The sequence below is a fragment of the Protomyctophum bolini genome (genome assembly GCF_963924005.1).
Source record: "Protomyctophum bolini genome assembly, chromosome: 6".
Lineage (NCBI taxonomy): Eukaryota > Metazoa > Chordata > Actinopteri > Myctophiformes > Myctophidae > Protomyctophum > Protomyctophum bolini.
The window spans coordinates 8,032,121-8,054,071 of NC_137867.1; the positions used below are offsets into that span (position 1 = coordinate 8,032,121).

General features: G+C 42.8%; 1 protein-coding gene across 1 annotated transcript in view; it reads left to right on the forward strand.

Annotated features, from left to right (window-relative positions):
- edil3a (EGF-like repeats and discoidin I-like domains 3a) overlaps positions 1-21,951 on the forward strand; it is a gene marked incomplete at its 3' end in the record, with an annotated part of 226,162 nt that overhangs the window by 111,523 nt on the left and 92,688 nt on the right. The window contains exon 4 of the mRNA XM_080767014.1: positions 14,932-15,045. Within this exon, the coding sequence (XP_080623140.1) occupies positions 14,932-15,045 (114 nt within the window). The remainder of the gene's footprint in view (positions 1-14,931; positions 15,046-21,951) is intronic.

Consider the following 21,951-nt stretch of genomic DNA (forward strand, 5'->3'; position numbering starts at 1 on the left):
AGGGTCCGCGGGCTAATTATAGTGTACATTTGGGAGTCGTTGACATGACAACGGAGGGGTCTTTATCACCATGAAGTTATCCTGAATGTTATTACGTGGTTACCCCAATACCTATAACGAAGAAATTAATTAATTGGTTACAAAAGTAACAACAAATTGAACGATGTCATTGCTTACGGCAATGAAAGCAGCCCATTAATTCAGGCCAGGTGGGTCCAGTGCAATATGTCGCCTCGGAAAACAAGTGTGGATCAAATAGATTCAGCTGCTGCACTGTATATTTCTCGCTTCAAATGTTTTCAAAAACTTGATGCTTGAGAGCAAGGTCTGTCTCTATGTGCGCTTATGTAATCTTTATTTCAGACAAAAGTCCATAGCACATAAAATCAACGTGCAAAAACACAAGAAACATAGTAAAAGGATAAAAGGCAATTAAAACAATACAAAGTACAGTAGTGCAATGAAGGTCCATCCTATACCTAATCAGCAGTATAGCGTTTGTTTACATGGCATGTCATGTTGGATGCAGCGTAAAATCCAAGCAGCGCAGCAGGAGCTCTGTATGGGGCTTTGATTAGAGAACGGTCTGTTATGGCGCATCGGTCATTGTTCGGAAATAACACACTGCTGAATTCAGTGATTGACCAATCAGAGTCAGGCATTCAACCAAGCCGTGTAACACATTGTGTTAACATACGGAGTATGTTAACACAATTTATCCATGGAGTATGTCATATGCTATAACTATGGAGTGCCACCATATACAGATCGAGCACAATATAATTTTATTCACTAAAGAAAATGACATATAACATATAGCTTCAACTGCAATAACCTTGGGAAGGAGACATGGCGTCAGTACTGTGGGGATAATTATGTCAACACTTTTTGAAGTAGCATCATCTTTATTGCAACGCTTGACGTTAGTAAAGCAATGACCCGGTGTCAATTATCCCATTAAAACCGGTGGGACGCATCCGCGTGCGTCGGCTATTCCAACAATAGCTAGGTGTACAAGCTCTGCCATTTTGTGAACGTGTTTGAACGCATCTTTAAAGCGTGAGAACTATATGACTGATTCCCGAAGGCCTCTCATTTGAATCTATATAGGATTGGCCCCGCAGGTCTCAGAGGGTTATATTGCTGGAGATGTCCTTGAACGTGCTGAAGAGGGAGCCGTGCATAAAGCCGGGAACAAAAGGCAGAGAGGAATGAGCCGTACGTCTGAATGAGTGCGTTTGAAGTGATAACCTCCTGAGTGTTTATTTGTTTACAGCAGACTAGATGACAGGCCTGACACTATAGACAAGGAGCCAAGAAGCAGACACTGGGGGGGGGTAGAGCGAGGGGAGGGGAGGGGAGGGGGGGTCTGTGGTTAAGATATTGCCCGCTGTCGGGTGGGAACCTTGTATGTCATGGGAAAAAAACAAAAAAGAACACAGTGGTGGAAAAAACATGTTTTACATGTTACAATTAAAGAGTCCGGTATAATAAAAAAAAAATCTATGTCACAAGAACGTGTATAAGAGTCTTTTGACAATAGCAGGCTTTATATTTTCAAATCGCTGAAATGTATACAGGGCTGGAATTGGTAATGTGTTTTGTAATCAAGTAGTGCAAGTAGAAGTATTGCAAATTATAATTATTAAAGTTAAACACCTGAGTTTAGTTGTACAGTATAGGCCTACTTGGGTAAATATACTTACACGTGTAAGTATATATTACTGTACAAGATCCAATTTAGCTATCGTTTGGTGATGCTCAAACTGTGGCCTGGTGCCCACTGGTGGGCCATGGGGATATTGCAAGCTGCCCTTCCTGCATTTAGTAGACCTGAGGACCTGATTCTACAAATGTCTTAAATCGTGGCAGTTTTCAAAAAGAAAATCTATGTCAGTCATTTTCAAACGTTCGGTCTGAATTCAAAGATTTGCGCCACCTTTCACACATTTTCTAAAATAGCAGATCTAACTAGTGTCACGCAACAGTAGAATTTTGAGTATCTATCCATCCATCCATCCATCAATCCATCCATCCATCTATCTATCCATCCATCCGACTCCCTGTAACTCCCTCAAAGAATCATGGGGGTCCCAGACCCCATGTTTCCTGAACCACTGCTCGAAAACCAAATGAACGCAATGTTGGAGGATTCAACACACACAGTCATCTCCTTGACTTTTTTCTGGTATGTTGGAATTTTTCGTGCAAAATTAAATGTAAAATCCGAGGACAGCCTGTCATGGTCCTGACCTTGATCTGACCTTGAGCCTGCAGTGTAAACGAGGTTGATTGCTCCCTATAGGAAATAGAGTCCTCCAAGGGTCAAAGGTTAATTAGTTATAGCAACGGTAAAGAACGGGAAGTGAACCCTGAGCCCACCCCTGGACCCCTGAGGTCAAAGTGGAAGGGTCGCCCACAGGCAGGTGCAGTCGCGTTCCCGCTAGGGCAGACATTTCATTTTATTGACTTATTGCCAGCATCAATAATCAAAATAAAAAATAAACAATGTCCTATATGGACACAGCATTGCATGCATTTAATACTCTTTGAACTTTATTCTCAAAAACAGCCAAAACTAAAAGTAAATCGACAAGCGCACAGCGCATCGTGACGCATGCAACGCACTGTGAGCTTGCAGATTGGCTACTTTCACTATTTTATTTTTCTACGCCAAAAACATAATTCAGAATTATCTCAAATAATTGTGATCAGGCAATTATGTGTAACTAGTCCATACCCGTTTTGGGATATGACCCCACCCCCTCTCTATCTAACAGGTGTCCCATGTGGCACACCCGTTATATGTGCAATGCTCAGCCAATAGCAGTGCAGCATGACACACCTTCCAGCCAATCACAGTGAGCAATACGCGCAGGCGATTCCCGGCCTCAAATTTTGATGGTACAATTACTGATAATTATTAATTGGATAATTGTGACAGGCGGCATAGTTGAAGGCAGGACACACGTGCGCACGTGTGGCTATGCGGTCCACGTCCACAGAAGGCCAATGACTTAACGTGCTGTTCAAGTTGTTATACTGGAATGCACAGGTTGGAGAGACAGACAGGCAGGCTGGCAGACAGTCAGTCAGTCAGTCAGACAGACAGACAGACAGCAGGTAGACGGACAGAATATAAAGCAGCAGTTTCTTATTCCTTTTTTTTTTTTGTTTAAATTGGATAGTGATTTAAATTAGAGTAATAATTAATGGAAGGTGGGGGGTTTGCGATGCCGCTCACAGATTTACCTGGGCCTTGCTAATTAAGTCTGGGGGAGGTTAAACTAAAATGGGACGGGACTATTATACACGCAATTAGCGCTCGTTAATTTTAACGAGGGTCAACCCGGAGGCGTGCTCCCGAGCAAGTCCTCTGTGACACCAAGTGGCTGAAACCGGTTCTCAATGTTGGGTCGGGAGGCCCCCATGGCGGCCACACGGGACTGTAACTCTGAGAGTGTATACGAATGGAACTGTAACTCTGAGAGTGTATACGAATGGAACTGTAACTCTGAGAGTGTATACGAATGGGACTGTAACTCTGAGAGTGTATACGAACGGGACTGTAACTCTGAGAGTGTATATACGAACGGAACTGTAACTCTGAGAGCGTATATACGAACGGAACTGTAACTCTGAGAGTGTATATACGAACGGAACTTGCTCAGAGTTGAATAAAAATCACACCCGTGTGAACCGAGTGGTGCAACTCCGCCCCAAATTGTGATCCTGTCACGGATCATGAGGTTGTGTTGAGCAGTTGAGAAGAACAGTCTACTGTCTACTGACAAGGCCTATTTGTCCTGAACCCTTATCTAAAAATGACGGCACTGAACATTGGAACATACAGTAAAGGACATTTATGTTTGTCTTTTAGTCTTGGTAAATGCACAATGCACAGGCAAATATGACAAAATATAAAAAAAGAAATGACTGACAATGACCTGTGCCGATAAGCTCAACACATCATGTACCAGCATACTCCATGGCCAAAACAGGACACATCATCTCAACAGCTTGGTCATTTTAAACGCATTAAACGGACATTGGCTATGTTTGGTTTCCCAGGCCAGAACTCATGGCAGGGCCCAAATGAGCTTGTGAGAACCTTATGTATAAAAGCGAGACTGCAGTGTATAACGGAAACAAAGCCAGAGAGAGCCTGGCACGGTGATATGGTTCATTAATTGTAATGGAATAGAGCCATTAGCGTTGGCCACGGTGTGTGAAGTGACTCAGAGCCATGGACGGAACCTTCCGGTGGCAGGTGGTGGTCTCCACATGGGGTCAGCAGAGCCCAGTTGGAGCGGCATGATCCTAACACACACACGCACACACACACACACACACACACACACACACACACGCTAACACACGTGCAAACCCACGCACGTGCACATGTACAGTATAAACATGCACACACACACGTACAGAAGCATGCACGCTTGCAGCCGCGCCCACACACACACACACACACACACACACACACACACACACACACACACACTCATCCTCACTCTATGTGTACTGGCCGACCTACAGTCTCACAATGTCACATTCGTTTTTATCTCTGTCTGTCTCCCCACTCGCTCGTGCTCTCTCTCTCTCTCTCTCTCTCTCTCTCTCTCTCTCAGGGTGGATTAGTTTGGTTCAGTTCCCTGAAGTAATCCTTTTCTTTCCCACCTGATTCACTGACAACAGGCGGCTGTCAGTCTAACGTGCACATGCACGCACACACACACACACACACACACACACACACACACACACACACACACACACACACACACACACACACTCACACGCACACGCATGCATATGCACACGCATACTCACAAGCACACACACTGTCTTCCAGTAGGGCACATGACCTCTCGCAGAAACCCAAGCAAAACGAGGGAGGCTGCCAGTGTTTTCTGTGTCTCTGAGGAGCGCACACACACACACCTCACTTCAGTCTGTCTGCCTGAGGCCTGATGTCTAACAGTGCTAAAATATCCACTCTGGTGTTTTCACATAATGCAGTGTTGCCCTGTGTTTACATAATGCAACAATACATATTTACTTCATCCATCATTTCCATCCATGCCAGCAGCTAGTCACCATCAGCCACTGGAGTATAGTGTGTGGGCGGTGTTTGACTGCAGAAACACACTGCTCCCTTCTTGCTGCATTCTTATCTAGGAAAACACCAAAATACTGTATGGAACTGTATAGAACAGTATAGAACCAAAATACTGATAGAACTGGCATAGAGGAAATGATGGGTAAAGATATATTCATACATTGATTGTTTTATGAACACAGATCAAAGTTGCATAGTAATGCCTTTAACAGTTGAGAGAGAGAGAGAGAGAGAGAGAGAGAGAGAGAGAGAGAGAGAGAGAGAGAACTTTTCACTTTTAAGAAGTATAGTGAAAATAGCTTAGTTTGCTTCCTAGGGAGATATGCAATTCTCCTCTTGGGAACCGGTGGTTTAGAGGGTTTAAAGTTAATTAAGCAATATCACAGGAGAGGGTGTGCTTGACCGTCATTATTGGCACGGCAGCGTTGCTGCAGGACCGAGGCTTAAATTAGCTGAGTTCCGTAAGCAGCGCTGAAGTGCCAATAATCTATAGGTAAAGCACACCCTCGAGTGTAACGTAAGCGATTATACAACAGTTGCCCTTAAAAAGAAACACGATCAGTTGAGACGAATAACAGTCTAAGTCCAAAATGTATTCTGACCCCCCCGCCCCCTGAAAAGGCCTAGCTGTCCTGACACCTTATCCATCAAGGTAGACTGTCATTCGCCTCAACTGAATGTCATGGTAACTAAGATATTCGATGGAAATCCATATTTCTATTCAGCCCGATACGACCACAAATACGTCCTATATGCAAAACCGTCTAGCCACTCGGCCGACCATGCCCCCCTCTGCGAGACTCGGCACAGCTTGATTCTGTGTTTTGACTATAGGTGTTCCATCGTGCTCGTCTAATCACGGATAGATGGCTATTTCAACCAAACAGATTGCTTCCTTGAAACTATACCTGTTGTATAACAGTCCTTAACGAGGATGTCAGGCCCCTCAAGATGCGATGGATTTGAGGTATAATCCCCCTGCTGACTGAAGCCTCCATCATGTCACCTGCATGCCAGCCTCGTGACAGGTGTTCATTTCTAGGGGAAAGTTAATGTCCTGCCAGTATACGGGACGTAGTTCCAGAAGCGAGAGCCGTCACCTGAAGTCGTTTGTATAACCCATTCAGGCCTGACGTTGAAATAAAAAAAATATATGTTTTCTAAATCATGACAATTTTCTGAATGATTTCGAGCACATTAGCGAGAAGAAGGCGCGCTATGTGCTAATGTGCTTGAAATCTATGCTCTGAATGCTATTGCTACGCTATGCTAGCTATTTTTCAATAGCTAAACTATAACATAATGTTTAAAACACCAAAAGGGGTTCCCGCCCCAAAATGGGATAAAGATATCGTCAGCTTTCTGTCGGGACAGAAACCTCATACCTCCATGCAGCGCCATGTTTCAACATTATTTTGTAAAAATGTATTCTCAAATGATGTGCGCTTCATGAATGTTAAACCAATGAAAAGTATAAAAAAACAGCTTGTGACTAAATAAATAATAATTACATTTCCTGAAAAGCAACATTTTTTTTAGGACATACAAGGTTTCCACCCCGGCCCCCAGAGAAGATATTATGTAATTATGGTACAGCTGCAACACAATGTATTGTCATTATGTGAAGATATGGTGGCAGACAGACACACACACATACATGCACAGCAACTATTACAACCATGGTTTGCAATATGAAAATGATCTGATATATTTTTTAGACAATATTTCCGACGAGTATTCTTTTTATTGTGGTATGGCTATACTTAAAGGAGCACTTCACCCATTTTCAACATTATATAATCTATATTCATCTAATTGCTCCTCACTCATTCATGAGACCCATGCATGCAGCCATTCTGTGGCTGCCGTGTTAAGTGGTCGGAATGGGTGGGCCACGTGTACTTATTTCCCAGAAATAATGATTCTTCCAACCGCCCCCCGCTCAGTTTTGGACTTTTTGCGTCAGTAAGTAGGTCAGAGTGGTTTATCGTCAGTATCAGCAGAGCAACGAGGTGGTCTATCCCCCTTTTTACAGCAACTAGACCCCTGGGAGATATAGGAGCGCCATGCACATCTATACACTCAGCTCCCACTAACAAGAAGAACAGTAGTTTTACAGTCGTTTTTACAACGCATGTGCAGCCACTATGTGGGCGAGTGTGTGACTTGTCAAGCAGCTGACCAAATTGGCGGTCTACTTTTAAAATACTTTCAGTGCCATTGCCGAAGCCCTTCGGCAATTGAAGCCTAATTTTGATACTGACGCTTAACACCATTGCCGAAGCCCTTTGGGAATTGCGCTTTTATAGTTGCATTCGATCGAGCGACCCATAATGCTACTCACGTTAGCCGGTTAGCTAGCTGTGTTGTTAGCGCAGCACTGGATCGTTCATCTTAGATCGTCGTCGCCATAATAATCCATTCTATCCAATTCTTTCAATCGCCTGTATCTCCTATTCCTTGTTCCCAGATGGCATTTTTGGTCAAAACAGCGTTTCTTTGACGGCACAGATCAGACGATGTGGAGCTCCCCAGAGCTCCGGTCTGGATTCACATTGTCAACTAGGCCGGCCCAGCTCCGTGTAGATTCCCAGTTTAGGTCTACTGCTAACTGACCGCGGCTTTTCAAAATAAGAGCTCAAATTAAAAGAATGCTGGCGTTAATTTCGATCCTATTTTTTTCAATAAATGCTAGCAGGCAATCGGTTAAGCTCACCTGATTCATTGTACTTCCCCGTCAGTGCTGCCACTGAATGTTGTTGTGTGTGCTTTGTTTGTGTGAAAATAGAGATGGTGGCTTTTCACCCGGAAAAACGAGCTGTCATTGGCTAAAATAAACTATCCAACTAAACATCTAAATCTGTATTTTTAATGTGTATTTTGCTTTAGTTTGAAAGAAAACATGTTTAGGAAGCAACATAGCAAAAAAAAAAATGAAAAATCATGATTTCACCTGTAGTGTCTCGCTAAAAGTGTTCAAATAATTGTAGAGGAGACTCCAAGTAAAAGTACAATATTTGTCTCTGAGATGTAGTGGAGTATAGTCAAAATTGTACATAGTACATGCACATGTACTTATTTGCTTTCCGCCACTGCATTTTATAAATGTCATAAACATTCTCAAACTATTGTTATAGTCTCGATTCCGTTATCTGAACACTCGTGAACCGTCACACGAGACATGACAGACGTTGAGCCGTCTCGACCTACTTGGCGGTCGTCTGTGTTAAGCGCGCCACGCGACTCATATGCCGCGTCGTGCGGAACCCAGAAGCCTGCGATTGTGCAGATGACGAGCGCTCTGTCGACGGAGTTACCGGGGGTGATGGCGTGTTTTTTGTGTTTGATCACTCCCACGCTGATAGATTTAGATCCTCTCCTGAGTTCTACTCCTCCATCCGTCTGTTGTAGTAGTGCTATCGTATTCCTCCAATGCAGCAGATAATATCACATACGCAGTATCATATTCCATACAGCAGATGCCAGATATCAGAGAGCTCCTTATCATCATAATGGATCTACAGGCACATGTACTATATATATATACTGTATAGCAGCCCGCATGCGATTATCTTCTGTGTGCACATTTGGAATGAGTGCTCAGATTGCAAATATGTGCGTATAGACACAAGCATCATGCACTGCATCTGCAAGCACGCACGTACGACAACAGTACTCATATAAACCAAGGAGCACACTTTGCATTCTTTGTGTGTTAAAATGTCGGACTATGTCCAAACAGATAAGGTGTCACGCTGAAGGTGGTCTGAATAGGGCCGGTGGCAATTCTGAGGGTGGTCTAGACTCTAGGGGGACAGGTGGTGATCATTATGTTCTTATGAAGGGTTATCCGTGTATGGGACAGGTGGTGATTATATAATATCATCTTATAAAGAATTGCATTTTCATAGGGCTTTTCCAAGTGCTCAACGCGCTTTCCAATGGTTCATTCATTCATACTTTGGGAGGTGAAGCGGAGAACAGTCGACGCCAGCGTCCTCGCTTCCCACATTCAGACACCAACGGTGGCGAGCTCACACCGACGAACTCGTTGGAGGCAATGTAAGGTTCAGTGTCTTTGCCCAAGGACACTTCGACATGTAGGACAGGAGGAGCCGGGATTCGAACCGCCGACCCACGGATCATTGGACGACCTGCTCTATATACCTCCTGAGCCACAGCCGCCCACAATGGATGATTTGAAGCGGGCTGACCCCCCCAGTACACTGGTGGTTCAGCAGGGTCCATTATTATTACTGCTGTCTCCCCCATCCTGCTTCCAAGACGCCCCTATAGAGTGTTAAGTGTTAATAGACAGGCCCTCAGGAATAGAACGGAGCATTTCTTCTGCCAACCTTATTGTAGGGATGACAGGACTGGTGTCACAGCCGTCATGGCGGTGTCTTGCAGGATGTGCCAGTTGTGTTTTTTGGGCTGACCTTGCCGGGGGGGCCAGGGTGGCAGCCTCTTGTCCAAGGACAACTGGGGTGATTCCTGGGGTAGGCAAGACAACATATGGGCATAAAGGGTAATAGGTAACATTTAGCCAATATGCATATTTCCCTCTATCAGCCACTATATTAGTGTGCTGGTGTGTTTCCTTGCAAAATGACGCATCCCTCGGACTGTATTTTCATTTTGTTCCACTGTTTATGTTGACATTTCAATAATTGTTTTTGTTGACATTCATCCCTTGCAGGGACATCTCTTTCCATGGGGGGAGCTTCGCCAGAGCTCTTTGATCCCTTTGAACTTCAAAGTGGCTGCGCACTTGAGTTGATTGATTGGGCCATAAAAGTGTCAAACTCGTTAAAGACAGCTACCCGTTTGATGCCTGTCAGAGACGGGAGTGTGTTTGTACACACAAAGACTTGCCTAGTATCCCTTTAAGGTTCATTTTGACTGACACTTTGCACTAGCAGTATCGCTTAATTGGTGCGAGGCAGATGCAGGGAGCTATGACGCACTTCCGTTTTTTTCCCTAGCTCAAAAGCAAAAGCTCAAAAGCAAATGCGCTAATGCTAGCGTTAGCTCGCAATAGATATATTTTTCTCCAGAAACGTTTATATTGTAATTGTGATGCATCGAAAAACATCTGAAATGAGACTTGAACCTTGCAGATCTGATCATCACCACGGACAGTGCCATTATAGTTTCCGAGAAACTAGGCTTTTAAAACGGAGCTTAAAGGGACCCTTTTTGCAAAAAAATATATGTTAATGACGTTTAGAAGCTTTAGATCACTTTCCTGGGGGTATTTATGTGTGTAATATGTGGTTTTAGATATTTTAGATTGTAGCAGTGAGCCTGTTGTCTCTGATGTCATGGACACTGGTCTCACTACCTTCCTGGACTACAATTCCCATAATTATTCGGTGCACTGCTCCTCCTTGTGGATAGGGGGGAGAGCTGTCTTACTGAGACAACATGTAGTCCAGGAAGGAAGTGAGCCCAGTGTCCATGACATCAGAGACAACAGGCTCACTGCTACAATCTAAAATATCTAAAACCACATATTACACACATAAAGACCCCCAGGAAAGTGTTCTAAAGCTCCTAAACGTCATTAACATGTATTTTTTTGCAAAAAGGGTGAAGTGTCCCTTTAAACAAGGTAACAGGGCGGACGGGGAGGTGGATGTGAGCTTGTAGATGGGGTGTAACGGTGTTTTTTTGCTATTCATTGTACGGCAAAATATATTCTGCTTAAAGTGGTTACAATAATAATAACGTTCCAAAATCTGACTGCTGGCTTTCTCTAAAACGTAACTCACAGCACTTTTCCCACCGCATCACCGTCGGCGAGAAACCTTGTACATCAACGTCAATGTTTTCATTTCTTTGTTTCCCTGTAAACCAATGCCCTACTTGATCAGGGTCGATGGATGGATGGATGGATGGATGGATGGATGGATGGATGGATGGATGGATGGATGGATGGATGGATGGATGGATGGATGCTTTATTGATCCTGAAGGAAATCATTCACACAAATTCATAGCAAAAATCTACAAGTTCATGCGACCGGCGTGTGCTTCTATATACCGTAGATCGGGTATTTTTGAGAACTTTTCGAAAGTGGAAATTAAATGGTTATACACGTACTGTACATGTCTGTGGGTTTTTATATATATTGGACCAATGAAAAGGAAAAGCAAGTAGCTTGTGACTAAATAATAACTGCATTGGATCCATTTGGAACACAAGTTATATTTTTTTTTCTCACTTTCTGAAGGATTTTGGACGTACAGGTACAAGGTTTCCACCTCAAGGTGGACTTTTGGTGTTAGCATTATGTTATGCTTTAGCTATTGGAAAATATCAGATCTACAAGCTCATAGAGTGGCGCGCTATGAGCTTGTAGATCTGCTATTTCAGAAAAACCGTGAAAATGTGCCTCAAATCTTTGAATACATATTGTTACAGAGTGAACATTTTAACTCAAATCTTTGCTTCTGGGGAGGTCCCTGGAACAACATATTTTCAGATGGGGGGGGGGGGGGCGGAGGCATATTACATATAATCTTTGGGGTCCTTGACATGAAATATTGAGAACCACTGATATAGAGGGTTTTCCAGGAAGAAATACTATTTTAAAAAGATTACATTTCGACGGCAGGTCTAAAAGGGTTAAGTTGATCCTCACCTCTCGTCGGCGTAATTCGGCAGCGGATTTGTGAAGAAGAGCTTCAGTTTATATTTCTTCTAAGGGGGGGGGGGGGGTCTGCAAATAAGGAGATATTATTCTGAGGTGTTATACTGCCGTGTTTAGGATGAATAGATATCGCAGATCAAATCTCGCTGCTGCTGTAACGGCCTTATTTTAATCACTTTCGACTTTCTGAAGCTTACTAGAACTGCCATCTTGTGGCAGTGTGTGTGTGTTTGTGTGTGTGTGTGTGTGTGTGCGTGTCACGTGTGTGTGTGTGTGTGTGTGTGTGTGTGTGTGTGTGTGTGTGTGTGTGTGTGTGTGTGTGTGTGTGTGTGTGTGTGTGTGTGTGAAACCTTCCAAAGGAAGGTGTGAAAAGCAATAGTATAAGTGTGTCTGAAAGTCTCTCTCTCTCGATCTCTCTATCTCTCTCTCTCTCTCTTTGGTGCTTCTCAAACTGGGGTACGGGGACCCCAGGGGTCCCTTTAACTTTTGTCAAACCATCATTTAATAGTATATTTAACCTTATCTAATATAGGCCTAATTATTACATGAAAGACGGAAATGCAGTGTATGGGATTTTTCCACTGGTCCCAATATCACTAAAACTTACCCCTAAACACCTGCCTGTAGAAAGAAACACAAAAACAGGGGTGTGGGCAGGGAAACAATCTATGCGAAACTATACTAAACGTCTTTGATGTGACGTCACTGAGCAATTAATAATAACAAAGAAATACCGCTATAACGCAATTGATTGAAATGGTAAGATTAGAGATGTCCCTTATTAGTCATATCGGGTCATATCGGTACCGGTGAATATTCCAGTCTAACCACTGATCTGACCCTGCCCTGGGTAAGGGGTTGACAGTTTGACACTATGGCAGGTAAATACAATGTTGGGACATGTGGAGTTTTTTTTGCAGTTGCCCAAACGGCAAGTGGACATTTGAGTGAGGAGTCTGCTATAAACACAACACAAGATATATAGCTAGATAGCTATAAACACAACATGAGATCACGACACAGGTATCGGTATTCGATATCGGCTAACACAGAAATTGAGATATCGGGATCGGATCGGAAGCGAGAAAAGTGTATCGGGACAGCCCTCGGTAAGATACAACGAAAAACCCTGCCAAAAACGAATACTAATCTGGTGTTCTGCTTCCGAAATCAAGCTATTGCACAACAGCATGCATTCTAATCTTTAATCCTATTATCACGGTACTTCTAATTTTATGATGAACTCATAACGTATTTTGTGGTGAGACAGTGAGACTGGCTTCACTGCTGCAGTCATTTACAACAGGACTGTATACTGCCTCCTGATTCTCAAACATTTTCATCTTAACGATGATTTTTTTCCCCACCCTAATACATGATCCTCAGGTGTTATTACTTGCGCAGGTGTTTACATGCATAAAGTAGGTAGGTAGCAAATAGTTACACCTAATAATTAGACATTTCAAACGTTCCTTCATACTGAGATTTGACAGTTTACAGCGGTCGAAAGTACTTGCACCCTCTGCTTGCGCACTAGTTGGCCATTTATGGCCTACATGTGCAACAAGCAAGTATGCACTCGACAGAGTGCAGTTCTAGTTATTATATAAGGAGGAAGATTTTTTCAAAAAAGTGTACAGTATTTGTAAAAATGTTGTTTTTATGTGGACACGCCCACCAGTTAATTAACCCCTTTTGGTGTTTTAAGCATTGTTACCTATTGAAAAATTGCAAATCTACAAGCTCGTAGCGCGGCAGTGACTGAGTGCCGCGCTACGAGCTACGAGCTCCGTTACAATTATAAGTCCCGTATTCAAAATGCACACAAGTAAAAGTACAAACGTATCGGCGTCAACATGCACTTCAAGTACTAAAAGTAAAAGCACTCATATTGCAGAATGTCCCATATTTCACAAGTTTCACAAAATGTGTACAAAATCTTTTGCAAAAAATCTATTTTCAAATGGTGCAACATATTGGCCTATAGGGTTGAAGTGGTTAATGAATGTTTTCTAATCTAATTTAAAACTCCAAAGTAACTATATAACTATAGTAGCCTAACTAAAGTTTTCAAATAATTATAGTGGATTAAAAGTGTGCCAAGTTTTTTTTGGCTCCGAGATGTAGTGGAGTAGAAGTAAAATATTGGAAATTGGAAATACTCAAGTAAAGTACCTACAATTGCCTCAAAATTGCACATGAGTACTGTAGCCTACTTAAGTGAATGTACTGTACTTAGTTACTTTCCACCACTGCCAAAGTGTCAACCCCACAGTAGCATAGAGTGCTGCTGTAAGTTCTATTGTTCCAACTGAACCCTGTGTCTCAGTATCAAGCAGCCTCCCAGAGAGCTCTTTGATTTATTACAGTCAAAAAGAAGCCGTGGTGGTGCATGTCTCCGTGCAGCCATCTTAAATACGGCAACAAAAAAAAAAAAAAACGGGGGCACAATTCAATAGATGCTTCCTACCAATGCATGCTAATGAGGAGGCAGCGCGGGCTCTAATTGCCTCCGTGTCTGCTTCAAAGAAATGAATGCGGTGGTGGGTGGAAAGTACATTGAAGTATACTACAATTCCCCCCACCCCCCCACTTTAAATTCTTTAATTTTCTCCACTGCAAGACAGCTTTATAGTCTTCTTCTCTGCAGGCAAATTAACCCATTTAGACCTTCTATACAAATTCCTCCAAAATCATTTTGTTCTGACACTTTCAAGATTTGTCAAGAAATGTTCCAGAAATAGCAGATGTATACAAGCACGCGCCCACGCACAAATTTAAAATGACACAGATGCAATTTCCTGGAGTGAAAGGGTATCCTTTTTTTTTAATATAACACTAAACAGTAGGCCTATACTACAGAGGGGGGGGGGATATAACCCATTTTGATTTTTTTTTATTTATAATTCTGCACTTTTACTTTGGTTACTTCAAGTATATCTTGCCAATAATGTTTACTCAAGCCAAATTCAGATTATAGGTCCTTCACGTGACACAGTTTTACTTGTCTTTCTTTACCCCACTCCTCTATATCATTCTGTTATTGTTACTTTTACGTAAAAAAAAAGAAAAAAAGAAAAGAAATGTGCGTATACTTCTTCCACCACACTGACGGAATGTGCCTCCTCTTTCTTCTCTCCATCTCTAGATGTGAACGAATGCGAACGGGAGCCTTGCAAGAACGGGGGCAGCTGCACAGATCTGGTGGCCAACTACTCGTGCGAATGCCCGGGAGAGTACATGGGCAGGAACTGCCAATACAGTAAGTGACGACGACGTCTCTTCTCTCATCCTTCTCTCGTGGGAACGTGTCTCCAACGCTCTGTTCCTGTTTTCACACTACCAAGAACTACAGTATATATAGGCTATTGTGTCTCGTATAGTCGTATAACGTGGTGGTTCTCAACCCCTGGTGGGCCACAAGGGTATTACGAGTGGTGCAACCTATTGGGCTCTGTGCACTATTGGAAATACATTGGGCCTCTTCCGTACTTCTTTCACGTTAACAGAGATTCTAATGAAGGCTCTGTTCCATAGCGCTGTATACCGCCATACCCTGGGTGGGGTTGGTGAAATGGGCTTTCTGTGTGGAGTTTGCATCTTCTCCCCATGTCCCCTATAGGGTAGGTACCCTCACAAAATAAACATATACTGCCTCCCTCTGGCCATGTCAGGGTGCCTGATGGAGGGGAAAGGAACTCATTGGAATGACGTGTTCCATCTATACGCGCTACGTCCAACCAGGGAAACTCCCACCTGTCAGCTGAAAAGAAGCGGTTTGGACTCCTCATAGAAGGAAGCATGATGTCAGACCGTAGCTGCTCTCCCCAGGTTGGCAGAGGGAGTGTAGCGCCCAGGATTACATGATTAGATAATATGAATTGATTAAAAAAAAGGCTCTGTTCCATTTAGTGTAGCAAAAAGTGTTTCTGAAACGTGCCAATGTGCAACATTGATTCCTCACTCAACATTAAACGGAGAGAAAGAGGATATTGTCCACGACAGTATCAACACATTTCTAAAGTTACAATGCAAGGACTTTTAGGACCTTCTTAATTCGAAATTGTCAAATATTGCTTAAGAAAGATGCAAACATTGTGCAAATAGCCGATCTACAAGCTCACAAATCACAATGCCTCGCAGTGTGAGGAGCTGTGAGCTTGTAGATCGACTATTTTCACAATCTGTGGAACCGAGTCAAACTAAATGCCTACAATTCCAAGTGCTTGTCAGGGCCACTGATTGCTGGTCCCCCGTGCAGTTCATTATGATTATAAAATGCAGGTACATTGTATTTAAAAACGTTTGTGTTCAGTATTTACCAAGGTCCAAGCACAGGTCAGGAATCTGAATAAACTTTTTTATTGTCACATCAAATATTTACAGGCGTAAAAAAGTGGGTGAAATTTGTTGTTTTCAGTAAGAGAAAACAAAGGTCGGGGGGGGTGGGGAGGGAGGGGGGGCAGGGAGCGCAGGGAGAAAATAAATTAAACCGTAAATAGAAACATGTCGAGAATAGGCAAAAATCGAATATCAACACATAGGCCTACATACAGTATACCACATAATCATAATGTATTATGTATAATCATAATCATTATGCGTAAGCATAATCCAGGTGAAGAGTATTATGTACATGAGGTTAGTCGTATGGCATCTGGTTCAGTCAATTTCACGAAAGTTACCGTCATTTCCGGGACTGTAAAGCGGCACCTGAATATAAGCCGCACCAGCTAAATTTAGGGAAAAAAACAAATGTGTACATACGGTATACAAGCCGCACTGGACTATAAGCCGCAGATGGCCATAGAAGGTCCCCTATAGTGGCCGTTAGATGTGCAAATCCATAGATTAGCCGCACCATTGCATATACGTAGGCCGCAGGGTTCAAAGCATGGGAAAAAAAGTAGCGGCTTATAGTCCGGAAATTACGGTAATTTTCTCTGCCTTTCTTTTTGAGGGCCTCCTATGTACAGCACATCTCATATTTTGCGAAAGGAGAAATGAGGTCAAATGTCCGCCTATTATGACGTCAAATGGAACGATGACAAGAGCACCCCTCACTTCACAAGGGTGTGATTTTTTTTCTTTTCTTTTTCAGCAGAACAAGCTCTGTCCAGTACATATTTTTCTTCCCCCCCGCCCCCTTGATAGCTGATGACAGTGTGACTGTGATCATCATATATAGCCTTACGGAGGTTTCGACCAGACAGACTACATTGACCCTCATTTCACAGCGTGGAAATACAGGCTAACGGGCTATGAATACATCTAGAATACGCAACCGTACATTTGCACCAGTTAATTTCATCGCCATTGGGTGGAAACCTGGTATGTCCAAAATCATGAATGCTCAGGAAATTGGGGGGGGCAAAGAACTGGTGTTCCAATGGATCAACTCACTGTATGGCTTTTTCGATTACATTTTTATAGCAAAAAATAGCCGATGTTCAATCTCACAATGTACGTGAGCTATCGGCTATTAAAAACAAAACAATAAAAAGAGATGTTGCAGGACGGCGAAGGGCACCACATAAGAAAAACGTTGAAAAGGGAGATACAGGGTTTTCGTTCGACTGCACCGTTTTGTCATTTGTTTCTTGTCTCACTCACTGCAAAATGTGGACTTTCACCTGGCTCTCCACAAGAGCTCTGTCATTACGCCACTCGTCTTTGACAGCAGCGTTTACACATGATGTGATTTGATTTTGTGAGAGAGCTGCCATTATCCCAGCGCTCACATGACATTTACGCCGGACCAGACACCATGGGAAAATAAAGGGATTGGATGATCACAGGCAACGATGGCTGTGTTTACTGATGCTGGGAAAACGAGTGGGATGCCAAGGCACCCGGGTGGGGAAAGTACTTTTATGATTGGTTTTACTTAAAGGGATAGTGAGTGCTGGTTTTCTCTTTTAGAGAAATTTCTGTTTAACTTAAAAGGGATGACTCCCCCCCTCCCCCCCCCCCCCCCCCCACCCCCACACGCCAAAATATACAATAAAAAAGGTAATGGAGAGATAAGGTTTCTGCCGGACTGAAACGATACACTGTAAACTATACAAAGATGTAATTAATGGAAATTGCAGTTTTGGCTCTCCAACAGCACTGGTGGAGAGGAAGTCGTAGTTGCACTGACCAGCTCTCCAGCGTTGGCTTGTTACCCCACTGGAGTTACTAATCTAAATCTACAAAGTAACTAAATGTTTTCAAATATTAATGGAGTGAGACGTGCAGTAGTTTGCCTATGAGGTGCAGTGGCGTAAAAGTGTGATTGACAAATGTACATATTCCACTAAATAACTACCTCCAAATTGCAGTGTCTTGAGTAAACGTACTTAGGCTACTGCCCTCCACTGTTAACAGGGCAGGTTGTTTGGGATATTTCCAGAAGGACAGAACTGAAGGTTTTGACTGTATCTTGTATCTTTTTACCACTATGTGGCCTAATCTATTCTAATATAGAAACACATTTTAATATTGTGCTTGAGCGCAACATTCAATTAGTTTGTCGTTGTCATGTTACCGTATGTGTGATTATCTGAAAGCATTGTCTCAGCAGTAGGCCTATACTCACTGGAGATCACATTTTGTCAGACACAAAGCAAGGTGCGATCGGGTTCGGGCTGTAACGGAGCTGCCGATCAGGGTCATTCATTGTCATAGAGAAAGGCAGCGTTTCCCTTTGTTTACATAACAAAACAATATGGGATTATTTTTGATGGTGTTTATTGTGGCCACAGTGTTTACCTGAAGAAAGACGGCGGCGGCCTCTCGCTGCATTGTGGTGTTTTCACTGTTTGTTTTGGTGGAGCCCTTTAGCTAAACCTAATGAAATAACAAGAACTAGAATTGACAATACATTTTAGATTAAAATGAATTATAACACTTTTTCCTTATAGTTCTAGTCTTTGTCAAAAATCCTCAAAAGTCAGCAAAATAATAGCTGATATATGAGCCTATAAGTAAGTAGAGGGTTTGGACACTCAAGGTTCCCACACGACAGCGCCCATGTTTAAGAATGTCCCTTTCTTAAATTAATCGGTTTATTATCAGATAGTGGGGCAGAAACCCATTTCACTTTGTTTATACTTGAACTAAACCTTTCCAATTTGACAACGGTGAAATTGGAAAGTATGGCGCTTTTAGGCCGAGCGGAGTTTAGACACGTTGGGAGTATAATATTCACACCCGTTCTAAACTGTCGTCGCTTCACTCTTGAAGTGACAGCCATGACGGAAGTTGTTTGAATGATTCATTTTTGAAGACCGTGTGCGCACACACCGCGCAGCACTTTGCACTTTCTCAATACAAGGGAAGCTGTCACAACAAAACACTGTCACTGTCGGGTCGAAACCTTGTATCTCTATTGTTTTACTTTTCTTTTCTTGTCCTATACTTCATCATGCGAGATTGTCGGCTATTTTAGCTATATATATACTTTGTGAAAGTGCAGTTCGCAGTGTGTCTGTGGGTTTTTATGAACAATGAACCAATGAAAAGTATTAACAAGAGCTTGTGACTACACTGGATCCTTTTTGTTCCCTATGTTTTCTGAAAAGAAAAGAAAAGCAGTGAAAATAGACGATGTACAAGCTCACAGCGTGAGCCACACTGTGAGCGGCTATTTTCGCTAGTTTAAAATATTTTTTTACAAAAGTGCCCGGACCACTATATGCCAGTGGTCTGGGCACCTATAAGGCTATATTATTGTAGCCTGACAGCGTGTTGCGGGTTCGAGTCATGATCCTGACGGTCTTTGCTGCGTATCACCATCTGTCATTTCAATAATGAAGGCATAAAAGCCCCCAAAACAAAATAAAAAAACAAACAAGAAAACGTACAAGGTTTCCAGCCGACAGTGAGAATTTGACAGCCTATAATAAACAATGCATTTGAACGTCACGCGAGAGAGACTCTTAGTAGAGCCGCTACTTCTTCGCTTGGAAAGGAGCCATTAGGGTCGTTCGGGTATCTGGTTAGGATGCCTCTCGGTCATCTCCCTATATAGGGAGGTCCTTGATGGTCCAGTTGGAGTAATCACATTGGACTGGATAAGCGGTTGTAGATGGATGGATGGATGGATGGGTACAAAGAACTAGCACAGCAAGCGTATATTAAGCACGTCAACAGAGATACAGTGAGGCTACAAATAGATTTTATCCTCTGAAACCTGTCTTAAGTTCATTGAAGTAAAAGAAAGGTGCTTTCCAACAACTGTCAACTGTGTGCAGCCCAAAAACACGGCACGAATGGACATTTATTTTCAGCTCCACGCTCCTACGATGATCATTCTTCTGTGAATTGAAAAGCCAATGTCGTCAGGAAAGTCACGGGGGATGGTGGTGTTGAGGGGGGTGGTGGTGTGTGTGTGTGTGTGTGTGTGTGTGGGGGGGGGGGGGGGGTGTTGTTGAGGAGAGTCAGCAGCCCGGGGCTCCGGTCCATGAATACCTGACAAGATGAAGAAAAGCTAACAGAGAATGAAAGCGGCAGACGGCAGCGTTTTTTTTGAAACATAATGAACACTGACACGCTTAAATGGCAGAGGCATGTCTAGAAATCCTCCGGCGCTTTAAACATTTCAAGCCACGCGTACGTTGATAATGCACACGGTTTCCATTTCTGGGTAGAGAGTGGTGTTTTCAGTGGTTTATACAATAGAGGGCGCTCTACCACAGCCTGTGAATGAGCCCAGGATCAAGGAAGAAGAGTGCACCTATAAATCGCCTGATCACTTTTTTTTAAGATTGTCTCTTTTTTTCAACACTGGAGTATAGTCTTGATCACAGCACATCGAAGAGCTGTGTTTGAGTCACTCCAGCAAGCCACAACAGTCTTAACACCTTTTGTGCTAACGACGGACGGGTATACACACCTTTAACCCATTCTGACCGGGCACCCATTTTGGTGTTGGCATCATGTTATGCTTTAGCTATTGAAAAATAGCAGATCTACAAGCTCATATCGCGCCACCGAGTGGCGCGATACGAGCTTGTAGGTCTGCTATTTTTGAAAAATCAAAGAACGACTGACATTTTTAGAATCTGATCTCAGGTCAGAATGGGTTAAACCGCAGGGTGCCTATAACATGTATACTGTAGGTGTCTTTAGGCCCTTTTTTAATTATATCTAACGGGATCGCGGATCTTTTTTGTTTCATGGCCATGCCCTCTTCAGCGATCCTAGACATGTTTTAGATACTTTAGATATGACCGCGCGGTAGTAACGGAAGACTATGCCTCCTGGTTTTGGGGGATAATGGAAGGCGGGGCTTTTCAGAGTAAAATAAAATCTGCCTCGTCTGCTTGGCACTATATATAGCGCCGTTATTTTTTTGAAGAATTCCGGCGCATTCAAGGTTGTAATCCTGTGGGGTGTGATGGCCATGGCAATTTTTGTTTGTCAGACAGATTGTATAGTGCTGTGTATTAATAAACAGCTGTGTAATTGGACTTCTCGTTTAAAACACACTAGTGAGCTTATAAATTACCGGCTCAAATGGTGCGAGAAATTGTCTTATCCCCCCCCACCCCCCACCCCCACACCGTAATTCAAGCTCATTGACCTTGAATGACAGCAATTTGTTCAGATCGGAGCAGATGATGCGCTGCAGATAGCAGCCAGACGCACACTGCTGCCTTCAGGTTCCGGGAACGTGCGGGTATGCCCACACTATCCAGACAGACAGACTAAGACTTTTATACTAGGGAAAATATTTTAAACTTGAAACGGACAACTTTGTTTGTTTTTTTCAACGAAGGTTCATGTAGTTGTTATTAGAGAAAGTAAAAGGTGGGTGTCATTTATTTATTTTATGTTTTTCATTAGCTTTCTTTTGTTTTAAAGTTTTTAGCTATTTATATATATATATATGTGTATATATATATATATATATATATATATATATATATATATATATATGTGTGTGTGTGTGTGTGTGTGTGTGTGTGTGTGTGTGTGTGTGTGTGTGTGTGTGAATTTAGGGTGATTTCTTTATTGTTATTTACTATAGGCTAGTCCTACTAGACCCCAGGTAATTACCTCTGGCCACAGTAGTTGTTTTCCTATAGTCCGAATGAACAACTGGAACCCATGCCATACTATGTCTCGTAGGCTCAATCGTTTGTCAGGTGAAGGAATAATTCCCTGGGGTCTAGTAGGACTA